This window comes from Amphibalanus amphitrite, unplaced genomic scaffold (genome assembly GCF_019059575.1).
Source record: "Amphibalanus amphitrite isolate SeventyFive unplaced genomic scaffold, NRLGWU_Aamphi_draft 000258F_arrow, whole genome shotgun sequence".
Lineage (NCBI taxonomy): Eukaryota > Metazoa > Arthropoda > Thecostraca > Balanomorpha > Balanidae > Amphibalanus > Amphibalanus amphitrite.
This window is the reverse complement of record NW_024881753.1, coordinates 549,267-566,157: the sequence shown is the minus strand read 5'-3', so window position 1 is coordinate 566,157 and position 16,891 is coordinate 549,267. Positions and strand designations below refer to the sequence as shown.

Genomic DNA, 16,891 nt, shown 5'->3' with positions numbered 1-16,891 from the left:
GGTCGGAGCTCCTCAGGTCACGAAAATGGTTGAAGGAGGTTATATCGCATATCATTCGATTCGGCAGGTCTTCCTGAGTCCAATGGTGGCTTTCCCGACTCTCTAGCTCCATCTGATCAGGAGTTATTGACGAAAAACTTACATGGCCTTAGTGACGTCATAAATGACGTCACGCAAAGTCAACAATGCCAAAGTCAAGCACTGGACCTTGCAAGGAGTGCATGAAACCATTCCCGGTGCCCGAATAGCAGCTCCCAATTTCCCTTGTTGACTTAAAGTGGTGCTAGATCCTGTATTATACTCAATTATGACGTCATAACTTAACAGATTCATGTCATATATTTAGTGCTTGACATCTAAATGATAGCTTACATATGACAGAGAAGGTATGCAAAGTTTTATGAAGTTTGCTTCACTAGTTGTGGAATAACAAGCAAAAAACTTTTGCGGAAAGGCCGCTGGCCTCTCGCTGGAGCGTTTCCGACCAGTGTGCGGTGGGCCGGTGGCGGCGCCCCGGTCACGGCTCTGTCACGCCCCGACCGGGCCGGCTGCCGGCTACATCACGTCTCTATGCGGGGGCACGGCGCACGGCCGGCCGCCGGGGCGTGCTCGGCTGCGCCATGGACTCGTTCACCGCCCTCCCAGCTACGTGACCAGTCAACAGGTTCCTGCGCGACGGAAATGGAAGGGCAGCAGCGGCCGTGCAGAATGTAAATCGTATGGAGATGCGCTCCTTGGGACATTCGTAACGGGCCGTGGGCGTACTCGAACGTTCAGTGAACCTGCTTACGCACGGTTCTCGTGAGTGGGGCCCGGAAGGGAGGGAGGCCGCCGCAACTCCAGGTGACGGCCGCCGCTGTGCAGACGGAGGCTGGCCGTTTGGGCTGTCTGGGCTCGGAGCTGCCGTCGGACCGCGGCGACTGGCCGCTGCCGGGCGGGCGGCTCCGACGGCAGACCGGTCGGGCCGGTCAGCAGCGGCGTCCGAGAGTCGCAGGATCTCCGCGCCAAAGATAGCGCCACTCCAAATAACGGGGGGCGGCCGCCGGCGGCCGCGGCGCCCGGGGAAATTCCGGCTCGGTCTCGGCGCGGGGTATATACGTACCCAGCGCCGTTCGGACGCCTCTCACCGCGTACCGATAATCCGTCCCAAACGGAGAACTGAGGAGGCCTTCGCTTCTGGTGAAGATGCTGAGCCTGCTCCTTTCCAAGTGCCGTGGCGTTCTTTTGGTCAATTCCGAACCCGTGTTCTCCATTAGCCCCCATTACCGGGATATTCCATTCCCAATGCACCGAAGTACGTTTTTCTCCCCTGACGCAGCTCACGGTAGGGGCGTGTGTTTCCGACCCCCGTTTCTCGGAGTGGCTGCAGGCAGGCGGCCCGGCCGCTGCCACCGCCGGTCACGCGATGCCAGCCAAGATCCGTCCCGGGCGGGTTCGGCCTGACGCCGGCCTTATCCCATGCAACGTCTAGCACGGAGTGCCTCGGCGTCGCTCGCCAGCGCGGCGGACCCGGGTACGGAGGCGGTCCTACCGGCGTCCTCGGGCGCGCGCCAGCTCGGCCCGGCCGCCGGCGTCTGTGTGGGGCGTCACGCGCGGCGCTGCTCCGCCGGCCGGCCACCTCCGGCGTGCTGGCCGGCCACCTCCGGCGTGCTGGCCGGCCGCGCTGCGGCACCACACGCCCGGCCGGCGCGCCAACTGGCGCTTTTGGCCGGCCAACCAGACCGACCGGTTTGCTGCAAAAATCGCCAGAAATTGCGGTGAATTGAAGGTCTCGCCGCTCGCGACTGGACGCCGCCGCCGACTGGCTTTTTCCTCGTAGAACAGAGGGCAAAGCACGCCGGCCACAGCGGCGGCGGCGGTGGCAGGGGCAGGGGCGGGATCGGCGGTCGGTGGCGCGGCCTTCTGCCGCCGATACCTGCTGCTGCTGGTACACCGTTAGGTACAGGGTGCCGGCCAGGCAGGATCAGGTGCCGCTCTGAGCGGACGCGGCGGTACGCCGTTCGCTGGGCCAGCGGACGCTATTGACCGTCGGGCCGCCGCTGTCGCTCCTGTCGCCGCACCGAGCGGGGCTTTCCGTGTGCACGCGGCCCGGGCGCCGCCATGTGACTGGCGTCGGTACTGGGCACTGGACGGCCGAACAACGACTCTGCAAGGCACTAGGGAGACATATTTCAACATTTGCACTAATATAGGTGATTTTTTCCAATTTAGCCTTGCTATCCCACCAAGAGGATCATGTTCCATTGGAGAGGACCTCCACCGGGCCGAGGGATCGCCTGATGTCGCCGTTACTTTGTCCGCACTGCTCTCAACTTTGTCCGCTGCTCGACTGGTGGAGGCTACTGTGACCCCTGCGGGCTGGCCGGACGGACCACGGACTGGGACATGCATGGATGCGGCGGTGCCGAGGGCCGCCCGACGGCCGCCACCTGTACCGGCGGCCGCTGAACGGGTCCTCGCTGTGACGGGGGGGGGGACAATGCCACGTGTCAGCGGCCGGGTGCCACGTGTCACGTGAGGGCGGGACCGGCGCGCGGGGCCGCCGTCGGCCGACACAGCCGGCGTGACGATGCAGACAGACAAAATGGCCGGCATTGTTTTATTATGCCATTATCAGGAGCCAGGAATGGCACGATTCTTAGTTCATAACCAGTTCAATGTTTTGTCGAGGGCTCGAGTTGGGACCCTGTTACTCTACGCCCGCTCGCAGCCCTGTCGCCCGCTCGCAGCCTACCCCGAAGCCTGCTATGTCCGTGTGCCGTCTCGCCGCGGTGCCCGCCCCGCCGCGCCGGTTGCGTGCGTTGCCAATCGGCGCATTGTGTCCGTGCGGCGCGCCGTGTTCACGGAGCTGGCGTCGGCCGCGGCGCCGGGCGGCGCTCTCAGCCGCCGCGGCTGTCCTTGGTGCAGAGATTACTCTCACCAGGGTTTAGCCGACAGAACGGCTGGAATCTGCAGCCATATCCCCGCTCCGTGCCAGAGTTGCTCGGTCATGCGGCCTGGCTCTTTTTATTTGTCTTGAGCCAGCAATTTGGGGTAACCATCTTGTTTCTCAGTTATTTCTTTGTAGCGATACAATGAAAATGTCCATGAGTTGAAGGGAGTGATCATGGGCGCCGCAGTTGTTTTCACCTCTGAACCAAGGCTGCCGCACGGATATCGTGTAATCTGTACGGTATTTCGCTGTAGGGGAGGGGAGGAAGGCGACAGAACAGGAAAACGTGTGTGTCTGTACTGCAGCACGCTGTATGTACGGTACGGCCGGGTACCGCCGGTGAGTGCAGCGGCAGCAGCCGAGTCCAGGCAGTCACAGGGTCTGCCCTCCACCAGTGCTCACGGTGACCGCTCTGTCCTCAGGAGCTGGAGCAGCAGCTGCAGCGGACGGTGGACGCGCACCAGGAGCAGCTGGCGGCGCTGCAGGACAGCCACCAGCAGCAGCTCCAGCAGCTGCGCCGGCCGCCGGCTGCGGTGAGTGTCGGTGCTGTGTTTCTGTGCCCTGTTGCAGTCGCTGAGCGGGGCGGGGACCGGGAGGAGGGTGCGGCCCGCGGTGGTCGGCTGGGTGTGGGCCGAGGGGACGTCCAGCGGGCGCTGACCGGACACGGGCGGACCGTCACGGCGGCTCGGCGCTGGGACCGCGGCTGCCGCGCCGCCCGGCCGATAAGATAGGCGGCGGCGGCGGCCAGCTGTCGGTTCCCGGCGCTGTCTGCGGGCCGCCTATCGACCGCGCCGGCACACCTGTGCACCTCCACGGTCCGCCCGCATGTCGCCGCGGCCCGCGACAGGCCGCGGGGAGCTGCGCGGCGCCGCGCGGGTCGGCCGGCGCACCGCCGACACACGGCCGCAGCTGCGCGGAACGGGACGGCGGTGGCACCCACCCGACCCCGGCCCGACCCCACCCGACCCCAGTCCCGCAGTAATCCGCCACTAATGGGATGTTGACGGCTTATCATACGGGCGGTGAGGGCAGATTAATTAAACGGCGACGGCTCAGGTGTTGGCCGTAATAGGGGTGGGATGCAGAGCGATGACGCCCCGTTTTTATCCGTTTATATCAAACGGTGGGGACCGTTTAGTGGTCTGCATTTGTAGCACACGGCAGAGGCCTTTTAGCTGTACTGATGAGGCCGTAAAAGTCTCATTTGTAAATGCTTAGTGCGACCAATACACAATAACTACCTTTCCATAGCTCTGCCCGCCCGCTCCTGTCCCAGTTTGCCGTTTTAATACATCGGTCCGGACTGTAGTCTGACGTCTCCCGTGCCGTGTCCCTTCAGCAGGAGAATGGCTCGGACGCTGCGGCTGGCGGCGCGCCGGTGGAGGAGCCGGCCGCCTCCCAGGCGGCCGCGGAGGAGCCCTCGGCGGAGGAGGCGGACCTGCGCCGGCGGCAGCAGCGGCTGCGGACCACGCTCCAGCAGCTCACTGCTGAGCGGGACCGTCTGGCCGCCCGGCTGGAGGAGACCGGCGCGGAGCGGGACCGGCTGACTGCGGACCTCAGCCGGCTGACCGGCGAGAGGGACGCGCTGAGCGCCGAGCAACAGCAGACCCAGACGGAGCGGGAGGAGCTGCGGGCGCAGCTGCAGCAGGCCGCGGAGGAGCTAAGCACGCTGAGGGCCGGTCTGACAGAGACCAGCGAGGAGAAGGAGGGGCTGGTGGCCAGCCTGGAGGAGCTTGACCTGCAGAACCAGGCCGCCAACGGTGAGTGGTAGCTGGAAATGGAGGCATTTCCCCAAGTCATACGTTTTCTCGCAATGAACCCCGTGTTATCCCAATAGATCCCAGTAAATACCGAGTCCGCGTTTCAAAAGTGTACTAATGGTCGAACGCGGCTCGTCCCGTGATACTCGTATTTCTCGTGAGTCACTGCTGGATGAGGAGCCGCTTGGTGGGCTGGTGGTTTCCGGTATTGCGTGGTACGGGTTGCCTCTTTCGCGTGCTGTGAGCTGCCCCACACTGCGCTATGAGCCGGTACACCCAGTCTGGCGCCCCGGTGTCGGTTTTCCGCAGAGCGGGGGCGCTCGGCGGCGCTGTGCCGCTCCGCGCCGGCCGTGTATCGCAGCCGATATTGAGCCTGGCTCGGCGCCGCCGGCCGCCGCTGTTTGGACACGCCGATACACTATCTGGGCCGCAATAACGGATAACACGGAGCCAGCCGACGCCGCCCCGGATCCAGCGGCTGGCGGCCGGACCTAGCGGGGCTCAGCGGCCGGACTTTGCGGGGCTCAGCAGAGCACTTTGCTAAACTGATGGCACCTTTCAATATGGGCAAAGTAATGAAATCGGGGAAGATTGGATTCACTAATGGGTCTCTGTCTTATAAATATGAGAGGATTATAAATTACACACTCTCTTTCCTCCCACCCACGGAGATATAGAAGCCTCTACGCCCCTCTGGTGTTAAAGCTCAATGATCTAAGCATGAATTACGACTCGGCGATTCGTCATTTCGTTTCCTGAGCGGTGTTTGACATTAGCGGGTTTCGTATTTGGCGTTATATTCACATAACCTGTCGGCCGATCAGGGCGGTGCCTCCCTGGCAGACCGGGGTGTACGGTGGTCGGTGGCGCCCTGTCAGAGTGCGGTGGTCGGTGGTGCCCTGTGCAGAGTGCGGTGGTCGGTCCGCCGCCGTCCCGGCTGCGCCACGTCACCACCCGCCGACGGCGGGCACCTGTGCCGCCTCCGCCGCCCTGACGGCAGCGCACCTGGTCACACGGCTGACTCACCTCCCTCCCTCCCTCCCCCTCCCTGCGGTTACAGAGCAGCTGCAGCGGGGCCGCGAAGAGTCCGCCGCCCTCCGGGAGCGGCTGCTGGCTGCTGAGGACGAGGCCCGCCTGCTGACCACGGCCAGGGACGAGCTGCTGGACCGGCTGAAGGCGGGCGCTGATCAGACGGCAGAGCTGATTGCGGAGAAGGACCGGCTGCGGGACTCACTGTCAGAGGCGGAGCAGCGGGCGGCGGCGCTGGCTGCGGAGAAGGACCGACTGCAGAGCTCACTGTCAGAGGCGGAGCAGCGGGCGGCGGCGCTGACTGCGGAGAGGGATGAACTACAGACGCGACTGCAGGAGAGCGGCCAGCCACGGGAGGAGGAGAAGAGTGTGGAGGAGGAGGGTAGGGAACGGGAGGAGGAGGAGAGGAGGGCGCGGGAGGTGGCCGAGCTGACGGCCAGCAGGGACCAGCTGCTGGAGAAGCTGCAGAGCCAGCAGCAGCAGGCCGAGGCGGCAGAGGCGGAGAGGGAGGGGCTGCTGGCGAGACTGCGGGAGAAGGAACAGGAACTCAGCGTCCTCGACAATGAACGGAAATCATTACTGGAGAGGCTACAAATTCAGGAACAAAACCAGGCCTCCTCAGAGACGGAAAGAGGCGAAATTTCCGAAAAGTTGCGACATCAAACGGCAGAGCTCGCCGCCCTGAGCTCTGAAAGAGACCAACTTATCGAGAAATTAGGAGAAGCTAAAGAGGAAAATGATGCTCTGAATGAGAAAATTCAGAAGAAAACTGAGGAGTTTGATGCTTCGATTGCCAGCAGAGACGAACTCTCGGAAAAGCTGCTTCAGAAGAAGAGTGAGACCGCGGCGCTGACGACTGCCCAGGATGACCTGACGGCCCAGCTGAGTCAGAAGGAGCAGGAGACGGCGCTCCTGACGGCGGCCAGGGACGAGTTGGCGGAGGGGCTCGCTCAGAGGGAGCGGGAGGCGGCCGAGGTATCGGTCTCCGCGGACCAACTCACCCAGGAGCGGCGGCTGAGGGAGGCCGCTGAACAGCAGCTGGAGCTGAAACTCCGCGAGCTGGACGGCACGGCCTCAGAGAAGGCGGCGCTGGCCGGCCGGCTGGAGCAGCTGGAACTGCAGCTGCGGGACGCTGAGCAAAGTCTGAGCGCGGCCACTGAACAGCTGCAGGCAGAGAAGGCGCAGGCGGAGGCGCTGCTCAACGAGCACCCGTCCAACCACCAACCAGTCGAAGAAGACACTGTCGTCAAGGCGCACGTCAACTCGGTAGAGGGCGCCATAAAACCCACACACCATCCAGACCTTATCGCCGTTCAGGCTCTCGATCATGCCGGGGATGGAGAGGAGCCGACATCAATCGACCACAGTAGTCTGTTGGAGCGTCTCACCAAGCTGACGTCTGACGGTGAGGAGCTGCGAGTCTCTGTCTCCCAGATCCTGGCCTCTCTCGGTTCCTCTGCCCCGCCGCTCGCCTCTGCTGAGCCCTCAGACGGCCCCTCCGCCCCAGTCTCCGCGCTGGTCTCCCTCATTGAGCGGCTGCAGTCGCAGCAGCAGCGGCAGGCGCGACTGGGCGCGCTGGCCGTGCGCCGCTGCCGGGAGCTCGAGGAGCTCAGCGACACGCTGCAGAGCTCGGTCAGTGAGCTGACGGAGCAGCTGGACGCGCTCGAGTCTGGCGGCGCGCTGCCTCCCTCCCTGACCGAGGAGCACCGGCAGACCGGGCTGCGGCTGCTCGAGCTGGCCACGCTCTTCAACTCTGAGGACATCTTCGCGTCCAACTCGTGCACGGCCTCTCTGCTCGACTGGCTGGAGGCGGCCATTAAGGAGCTGCAGTGGCGCGCGCAGGAGGCCGGCCGGCAGCTGGAGCAGGAGCGCGCCGAGCGGCTGGCGGCGCAGGAGCGGCTCCAGGAGCTGGAGCAGGAGCGGCTGCTCGGCTCCACCGAGAAGCTGGAGACCATCTCGGAGGACGCCGAGCGGGTGGCCGAGCTGGAGGCGGAGGTGGCGCGGCTGCGGCAGCTGGCGCACCTGGAGGAGGCAGAGGACTGCGACCGGCTGGAGAGCGGACAGCTGGAGAGAGGACTGGAGGCCGTGCAGTTAGAGAGAGGAGGGGAGGGCGGGCCGATACAGAGCGGGCTGGAGGAGCAGATGGCGCGACTGGCGGCGGAGCGACAGCGGGACGAGGCACTGAGCAGCCTCCAGCAGCTGCAGCAGCTGCTGGACGCCAGGGAGGAGGGCCGGGAGCGGGAGGAGCAGCTGCGCTACGAGCAGGCCGAGCTGGCAGCGCGCTGTCAGACCCAGGACACGGAGCTGGCGGAGCTGAGGGCCGAACAGGTACAGCTGGTGGGGCGCTGTCAGACCCAGGACTCGGAGCTGGCGGAGCTGAGGGCTGAGCAGGCCGAGCTGGCCGCGCGCTGTCAGACCCAGGACTCGGAGCTGGCGGAGCTGAGGGCTGAGCAGGCCGAGCTGGCGGCGCGCTGTCAGACCCAGGACACGGAGCTGGCAGAGCTGAGGGCCGAGCTGGCCGCCCAGCGCGCCTCGGCCAGCCAGCTGACGGACGAGGCAGTGGAGCTCTCCAGGATGATCCAGGAGGTAGAGGCGCTGAAACTGGACAACCAGGGTCTGCTTGACAAACTGACTGCGGCAGAGGAGGAAAAGAAAGTCATCCAACAGCAGCGTGACATCGTCCAGTCTGAAAATGACCGGCTAAACACCATGCTGAAAGAGCTGGACGAGGTGAAACTGGCAAATGAAAATCTGCTTACAACGGTAAGCAATATCGAAGCTGAAAAGAAAGAAATCAAAGAGGAGCACAACATCGTTTTATCGGAGAAAGACAAACTGAATTTGGCCATCCAGGAGGCGGACAGGGAAAAGGAAAAACTTAGAACAGAACTAGCGGAAGAAAGAGAGAAACTTAGCTTGGCCATCGAAAAATCTGACGGAGAAGCGGAGAGTCTTCGAACGCAGCTCGCGCAGGAAAACGATCGTCTTAATTTGTTGGTTCAAAAGTTCACTGAGGACCAGGAAAAGCTAAGCGTGCAGTTAGCTGAAGAAAAGGGGACAGTGACCTCACTGATTCAGCAGTTTGATGAGGAGCGGAGGAAGCTGCAGGCCCAGCTGCGGGAGGAGTCGGAGCGGCTGGGCGCGCTGGTACACAGCTCCGGCGAGGAGCGGGACCTGCTGCGGGCGCAGCTGGCAGAAAAGTCGGGCAGCTCCGGGGAGCTGGTGCGCGCGCTGGAGCGCTGCCAGCGGCTCGAGGTGGAGCTGGACGCCTGGCGGCGGCTCTCCTCCATCATAGAGTCATCGGCGGGGAGCGCCGCGCAGAGTGGCGGCCACTCTGAGTCGACAGAGGAGCGGTCCGGAGAGCCGGCCGGTGGACCGGCAGAGACCCAGTCCCCGCCGTCCGATCCGGCCGGCGCCCCGTCAGAGTCCCCCTCGCAGCCCGCGGACCCGGCGGCGGCCATCGAGGCGGCCGCGGCGGCGCTCAGCCGTCTGACGGAGCTGGCAGAGCTGGGCCGCCGGCTGTCCGCCGAGCGGGACGTCTGTGCCGGCGAGCGCCAACAGCTGATCGCCGCGCTCAACCAGAAACACTCGGAGAGCGTGCAGTACCACGCCGAGATCCAGCGGCTGTCGGCGGCCGGCGGCCAGCAGGCCGAGCAGCTGCAGCTGACGGCTGCGCAGCTGGCGCAGACGCGGCGCGCCAGGGACGAGGCGCTGGCGCAGTGCTCGCAGCTGCGCGCCAGTCAGGATCAGCTGCTGGTGACGCTGCAGGAGCGCAACCAGACCGTGCACGACCTCCAGAACAAGGTGAGAGCCAGGGGAGGCGGATGGTGAAATTTTGGCTACATCTGCTAGTCGTCATAGTAAAATAAAGTGCCAGAATGACAAATCAAGACAGCTTAACTGTCATTGTTTTATGCCTTCCTACACCGTTATGCTGTTAACGTCAATATTTTAGCATTCAATCATTTCCTCTGTACTGACTAGTGCTGGCTATACAGGTTACTGCATGCTCAGCTGAGTCGCTATACACGGCAGCGCTGGTGTCGCTGTCAGTGATGGTACCGTGTCTAACCCCCGCCGTCTGTACCTCCAGTCCGACCAGCTGGAGGAGGCCGAGCGGCGGCTGCAGACCGAACTCCGCCGGCTCCGCGAGCATCTAGTCACCATCGAGGACAACTACACCCAGGAGGCGCTGCACGCCGAACAGCGCGAGGCGGCGCTGCGCGAGCGGATCACCTCTGAGCAGCACCTCAACGCCGAGAGGTGGGGACCTTTGTGAATATCTGCTCATAACTAATGTAGTTAATTTACACACAGCCATCGTCATTCTCTTTATAGCATTTCCGAGTATGAGTAGTGTTTAACAATCGCTGATAATTATGCCGCCTTCCTTCCGCAGTGAGGCGGCCTCTCAGACCATCGAGTCCCTCCAGGAGCAGCTGATGACCGTCTCGCAGCAGCGCGATGACGTCACACTGCAACTGGATGACGTCACGCAGTCGCTGAACAACCTGCAGCGCGTGCTCGAACAGTTCCAGCGAGAAAAGCGACGGGAGGTGGAACTGGCCACCAGCGCTGCCAAGCGGCAGACCAAAGAACTAGAGGAGCAGGTGGCAACTCTCAAGGTAAGTGTATGTAGATATCAATGTGTGTATTTTTTTTTAATTATAATAATTATAATCAATGAGAAGAATAAATGGATGATTGCGAGTGACAAATGATTTCCTGAGCATCGCACTACGCGTTATTTTCTCCCGGCTCGTTGTCACTGGTCCAATATATGCCCGTTTCGGCTCGTGTTGCCCTTGTGTTCACGGCCCTTTGTCTCCCTCTGCCCTGCAGACCCAGCTGTCGGAGGCCAGTGCCGGTCTGAAGGCGGCCAACCGGCTCAACGAGCAGCTGGACCGCAAGGAGCAGCTGATCCTGGCGCTCAAGTCGGACGGTAGGTACCGGTACCGGTCCTCAGTGGGACTCTGGCTCCGGCCTGCGGGTCTGCGGGTCTCAGACTGGCCCCTGTGACGGGGACTCAGTGGGGTCGTGTGTGTGTGTGTGAGTGTGGTGGTTTTCGCTTGCGGTCTGAGCTCGCCGGGACCGCGGGCCGTCCCCGCGCCGGGGCTACTTCGGGACGTCTCCGCCAGAGGCGCTGCTGCTGCTGCCGCCGGCTGGGCGCGCACAAATATCAGCAGGTAATTCTGGGCTGCGTTCACTGTGCCCAGGAGCCTGACTGGTATGTGTGTGACCTGAGCCGGGTGCCGGCATGGCCTGCTCCGCCGCCGCCGCCGCCGCCCCCGGAGCCCGCCCGTCTGCCTGCCTGCCTGCTGGACCCTCTGCTGGCGGACCCGCCCCGCGCCGCGCCGCGCGCTGTCCCCGGCTGGCTGACGCGGGGGTCACTCGGGGCTGCGCCGACCGACCGAGAGGGCGGGACGCTTGGTAGCGCACGACGGGTAAATCTCTTTACTTTTGATTACAGCATATTTTGGTTGAGTTGAACGTGGCGCCTTTGGCCGTCCAGTCCTGCTTTTTTCCTCCTTGTTCCTCGCTTATTCCTTGAACGGCTTGTAATCCAAACGCTATGCTTCCTTCCGTGTTTGGTACGTTTCGGGAAGTTCCTGGCGCTGGTTTTTCTCCTTGGCCCCGGGTGTGTGGCTGTGTGTTGCCCCCCCCCCCCCCCGCTAGGCTTCGGTGCATGTCTGCATGTTTTGACGCGACCTGGCATGTCCGGTATTTTGTGGCTTTGCATGTTGCCTGCATTGTGCGCTGTTGGACTCTGAAGGTCAGTTGGGGCGAGCAAAATCATCTCCGGCGCGAAACATGCCGAGCAGCATTCTTTTTGGTATGAATTGTTTCTTCCGTGGTCGTATTAGTTACAGCGCTCAAAGCTCAAACAATTTATAGGCCTTATTTATTTCTTCTTACGAACAAAATTAGACTGCTGAATACTTTACCGATTTTAATGCCCAATAATATTTAATATTGGTTATCCAATGCATGTTCCTGAAGTCAGGATTCAGGCTCTGCCCGTGTACTATATGACGTCCAGCACGCCGCCAGCTGTGTCAGTGTTGTGCCGTGTTCACGGCCCGGAGTCCTGTACAGTATGTGTCCGTGTCTGCCGGCCGCCGCCTCTGCACCGCGTCTCCGTCCGCCGTCCGCCGGCGCTCGGCGCGCTCGGTCCGCCTGTACCGTCAGCGCAGCGCGGTGCCGGTGCGGTGCTAATCTCACATGGTAACGCTGAGTGAGGCTCGCTCTCGGCGTGCTCTGTGAGGTGAGCCCGCGCCGGCCGCTCTCACTCCAGCTCGCACCCGCCCCGCCGCTCTCACCCGCCCTGCTCACCCGTCTCTGTCTGTCTGTCTGTCTGTCTGTCCGTCCCGCCTCCGTCCGCCGCCCGCACCGCTCACCCGTCTGTGTAGCTCGGCCCGTCTGTCTGTAAATAACAGCCCGCCAGTGACTGAAGCGGGGCTCCATCCGCCGCGCACCGCCCGCCGCCGGTCCAGTAGCCCGGCCGTCCCTCCGCTATCAGTCGCTTCGTTCGTGTCTGCCCCGCTCGGCCGGTTGGGGCTCGCTGTAGGGACCTCCGTGCAAATGTTGTTTGTCGAGGGCGTGGTTTTGATCCACCGAATATGAGGAATAGTCTTCTAATGTATCTCAACCTTAAATGCAGGCGATTATGCCGCTAGGGCACTGGGTATTTTAGCACACCCAAAGCTGTGAAAGAATGCACTAAGCTTTGAAAGAATGCACACCGGCATTTCCGCCTTAGTCAGCGCTGTTATGACACAGAATGGTTGATCGGTAATGCACGAACGTAGTTAAAAGCATTTGATCCCTGCAACCGGTATTGTTTTGTTTACTGCTGATTGTGTTTTGTTTCCGTTCTCCGTCATATAGCATTGTTAAACACGGTTATAGTGCACATGCGTCTTTGGAAATCGTCATTGTTTCGCACATTTTATGTTGTTGTTTATGCGGATTATGCCTCAGTTGCAATTAATATCGCAAATGTTGTGTATTCTGTGATCATTTACCAGCGCTGCATGGTGCAAAGTTTTCCGTCTGTACTTAGAATGACCATATATAGTTTTGTTTTCTAAGTTTGAACGTCATTACTGCTGTCAACAAGAGCCCTTTCGTTTTCATTTATTTCGTCTGGCAGTGACTGCGCAGAGGTAGCGATGAGGCGCACCTAGGCCTGCCGCATGTCCCCCCAACCGCCTCGAGTGTGCTGCGCCTCCCCGTGCGGGGGGAGGGTGGCCAGACTGACCCCCCCCCCCCCCTGCGGCGGTCCACCGCGCATGCGCGCCCCGCCGAGCCGCCCCGGGCAGATCTGAGTATTACTTCAGGTACTGGATGGTTGGATCTCAGTGTCGAAGCAATGCTCGGACTCTGTCTGGGGCACCGCACCAGCCGCCGCATGCCACGAGACTCTGCTGAGCGCCCCACGGCGGCACCTTGACAGCGGGACACCGCCCGCGCCGCGCCCGCTGCGTTAGATCGCACCGTGCTGAATTTTATTTCAGTCATCTGTTACTTTATATTGGTTTGATGAGTTATCACCAGTAATATTGCATGACTATACGCGTTGCTGAAGTTATGGAGCTGCTAGCAGCGTTGACGTCACCTGCTACTTATTTCTTATAAGTTTATGCATTATTTATTACGATTATATGCATTGTGACCTGTTTTACCCGTTAATGTTGCCACTTTCGCCCGTTAATGTTGCTTGTTTCACCGCGAGTGATGCCGGTGCTGAATAGCATGCCTACATTTCGCTCTGGCTGAAGATATAATGTAGAGCATTTTTAGCCCGCTCCACTGGCTTGTACGGAGTAGGTATTCCGTATTGGTACCGAATGGCTGCCTGCGAACCCGCTTTGTTCAGTTTGTCATTTTAGTAAGTTGTCTGTCAGTTTGTTATTTACATAAATTGAACATTTTTCGTCTTGTACTGCTGGTTAAAATGCCAGTCTGCTCAACTAAGCAGTACGACTCTAAGTGAATCCGCACCAGCTGCCGAAGTGTGCCATGTACCGGGACGTGTATCTACTGCCCGCTGGCCGCCCCAGACCCACTGACAGTCCCCGCGGCCGTCCGGTGGCCGCGCCCCTCTGTCTACAGTCGAGGCCAAGGTAGACGCCAACATCCGACTGCAGACCGAGCTGGACGAGCTCAAAGGCAACACCTCCGGCAAGGTGGACAAGTAAGGACCCGACCTGATTCTCACACTAACTCATCAGTCAGTCTCACACTCCGGACCTGACCTGAGCAGACTCTCACACTCATACAGTGGCGTCTGCTGGTGCAGCCGGCCGGGCGGGAGACATTAGCCAGTCGGGCCGGCGGCCGTTACTCGAGAATATCTGCAGAAACAGTGACAAGGCCGTGTTGCGTGATAATCACGATATCCGCGTTCTTAACGTTCTCTGTATGATAAGACGTAACTGGATCGTATTTATCAGATGGCTCAAATCCGTTACTGATGTTAACGTTAATGACACGGTAAGACTAAATCCGCTCATATCTCACACCAGGGTTATGTAAGGCGCGGGGTCGTGGGGTTTTGCCAGCGCTGACTCTGCTCGTGCCGCCCGCAGGACGCTGGTGAAGAACCTGGTGGTCGGGTACGTCTCGGCGCCGGCCGGCCACGAGCGCGAGGTGCTCAGGGTGATCGCCACCGTCCTCGACTTCTCCGGCGAGGAGCGGGCGCGCGCGCGGCTGGACCCGGCGCCGGCCGCGCCCGCACCGCCCGGCGGCTCGCTCACTCAGGCGTTCGTGCGCTTCCTGGAGGCGGAGTCGACGCCGCGCAAGCCGGCCGTGCTTCCCGCCGAGCAGATGGCGCGAGACGCGGCGCGCCGGACCGAGGCGCGCGCCCACCGAGCTGCCACACAGGTCAGCACCGCTGCCGCTGGTTTAGGGGGAAATGATGGTGTCTGGGTCACCGGGCTTCCTCTGTGAACTGTGGCATTTGTTCATTCAAATTCATGATATTGAGAGGAGCTGTGTGGAATTGCGGTTTCTTTCTTATCCACCTCCATGATTGTATTGAGATTTGCATTTCATAGCGCAAGACTGACCAGTTAACGTCAACGTTCGTCGGTTCCCAAGTATGACGCCCGGAGTCTGGCAGCCTGTGCTCCTCCCCCTCTCAGCCCCGCTGACGCCCCCCGTCTGCCGACAGGGCCCGCCTCTGCCGCGGAGCACGCCGCCTCCCCAGCCGAGCCACTCGCGGCAGAGCTCCACGTCGTCCAACCTGCTGCTGTCGTTCTCTGACCAGCCGCCGGCGGAGGTAGCCGAGCCCAGCAGCGCAGTTCTCCGCGCCATTATCGGTGACGGCGCCGACGGCGGGGACAGCGCGCCGCAGGCGGACGCGGCGCACAGCTGAGCGCCGCAGTGCGCCGGTATCGCCGCGCCCCCGCCGGTCGGCCGCGCGGCCCGCTTATAAAGACTTATCTTATTGTCTCAAGTGTGCATACGGGAAATATATTTGTGCTGGTGCTTGATTGACATTGACGAGGCCCCGAGTGTTCGACATGGTATATGGGCTGCCCACGAGTTGTGATTGTGACAGATATCGTTCTATTTTATATGGATGTTGCGGCCAAATATAATTGGTGAATAAATGATTATATGCATTCCATCACTAGTCTGTGGATTTGAATAATCGCGAGCGACTAGGGTGCGAGAGCAGCATGACGCAATTACACCACGGCCAAGTCGATCAAATCATCCTCGATTGGTTTTTGAACAGCATGGGCGGAGGAGGATAAAAGCAATGGAAGCAAACATATGCTCTTGAATCGGATGAACGGGATGGCTGATGACATCTTTGAGATTGTGGTGACTGGTGACATCTGCACTGCCCGACCGGTTACTGGTCACCAGAGGTCAGGCCGGAGGTTTACGCTGGTCAGATGGTTCTCCAGTCATGATTGGCCCATCGGTGAACTGTCACCGAAAGTCAGGTCAGGTCTAGTCTCTAAGATCGACCTCCCAAGGCATGGTCCATGGTCCACCCGGTGACCCGCCGCCAGAGGTCGGGTCAGGGGCCTGCAGGGATCAGACTAGCTCTCCGGGTGTGAGCTGTCCCATCCGGTGACCCATCACCCGAGGTCAGGTCAAGGCTGGGTCAGTGGAGTCACGAGCGCTGTCTGTCCCATGGGTTACTGGGTAGCGAGACACGGCCACAACTTCCACGGGCTGTAACGACGCTGGTGTCGCCCGCACTGATACAACTGCCGAGCAGGGAGTGATAATGGGCTGGGAGCCGTCACAGCTAGCACACATCACCGCTGTGCCCCACGTCTCTTCGTTCAGTAACAACAGAAGAGCCCGCGTCGACCAGGACACCGGTCCGTTCACCTCGGTAACTGATTGGTTCATCAGACAGACAGTCGTACCCCGCCCGACGATAATAGCTACAACGGCTTGCATAAATGTTATGCAGAACAACCTCAGGCTCAAAGTTCTCTCAACTCAACTCAAAGTTTCAGAGCGGCATATGAACTTACAAATCGGCTAACTGGACCGATAGCATAACAAGATACCTCGTACCCTCACAAGTTCCGACCGTTGGTAGCAAGCCTCCGGCTATTTGCTAAGCTATTCGCTAATCAGTCAGACCGGTCTTAAGCGGTTAATGCGAGCCTGCCCTCTCCCATGCGGACTCACAGGCGCCTCGCGAGAGATATTACAGCGTCATCTCAGTCACATCCGTAAACAGACACTTGTTCCTCGGTTATTTACAAGATTCCTACATAAAAAAAGGTCCGTGAACACGGATACGATGTACCGCCTCTGGGACAGGTCAGTCTGTCGACCCCCCCCCCCCCCCCGCGGCCAGACCTCAGTGAATCAGCCGTGACCAGTGCCGGTACGTGTCAGCTGCCGCCGGCCTCTCAGTGACCTTTTGTGTCAGTGTCACCGGGCTGACACCACCGGGCGGTGACACGTCCCGTGACAGGTGTATAGCCGTTCGGAGGAACTGAATAGGTGCTGACGCTGGGTTCCTGCGAGCCGGATATCCAGGCAGCAGTGACACAAAACACACGTACCGCACAGAGCACACACACGCGCGCGGGGTGAGATATGGCGGCCGATCGCGGCGGAATCCGCCGTCCGCTCCGCGCGGAGGTCACGTCTAACGGACGTGCCGCAGAGCAGGTCGAACGGAAGG

General features: G+C 61.0%; 1 protein-coding gene across 1 annotated transcript in view; it reads left to right on the top strand.

The window, feature by feature from the left end:
* LOC122386647 (myosin-7B-like) overlaps positions 1-15,355 on the top strand; it is a 45,793-nt gene extending 30,438 nt beyond the window's left edge. The window contains exons 6-14 of the mRNA XM_043376033.1: positions 3,355-3,465; positions 4,272-4,692; positions 5,753-9,525; positions 9,815-9,984; positions 10,121-10,346; positions 10,564-10,663; positions 13,837-13,918; positions 14,313-14,607; positions 14,897-15,355. Of these exons, the coding sequence (XP_043231968.1) occupies positions 3,355-3,465; positions 4,272-4,692; positions 5,753-9,525; positions 9,815-9,984; positions 10,121-10,346; positions 10,564-10,663; positions 13,837-13,918; positions 14,313-14,607; positions 14,897-15,100 (5,382 nt within the window). The 3' untranslated portion in view covers positions 15,101-15,355. The remainder of the gene's footprint in view (positions 1-3,354; positions 3,466-4,271; positions 4,693-5,752; positions 9,526-9,814; positions 9,985-10,120; positions 10,347-10,563; positions 10,664-13,836; positions 13,919-14,312; positions 14,608-14,896) is intronic.
* Positions 15,356-16,891: the final 1,536 nt, after the last annotated feature.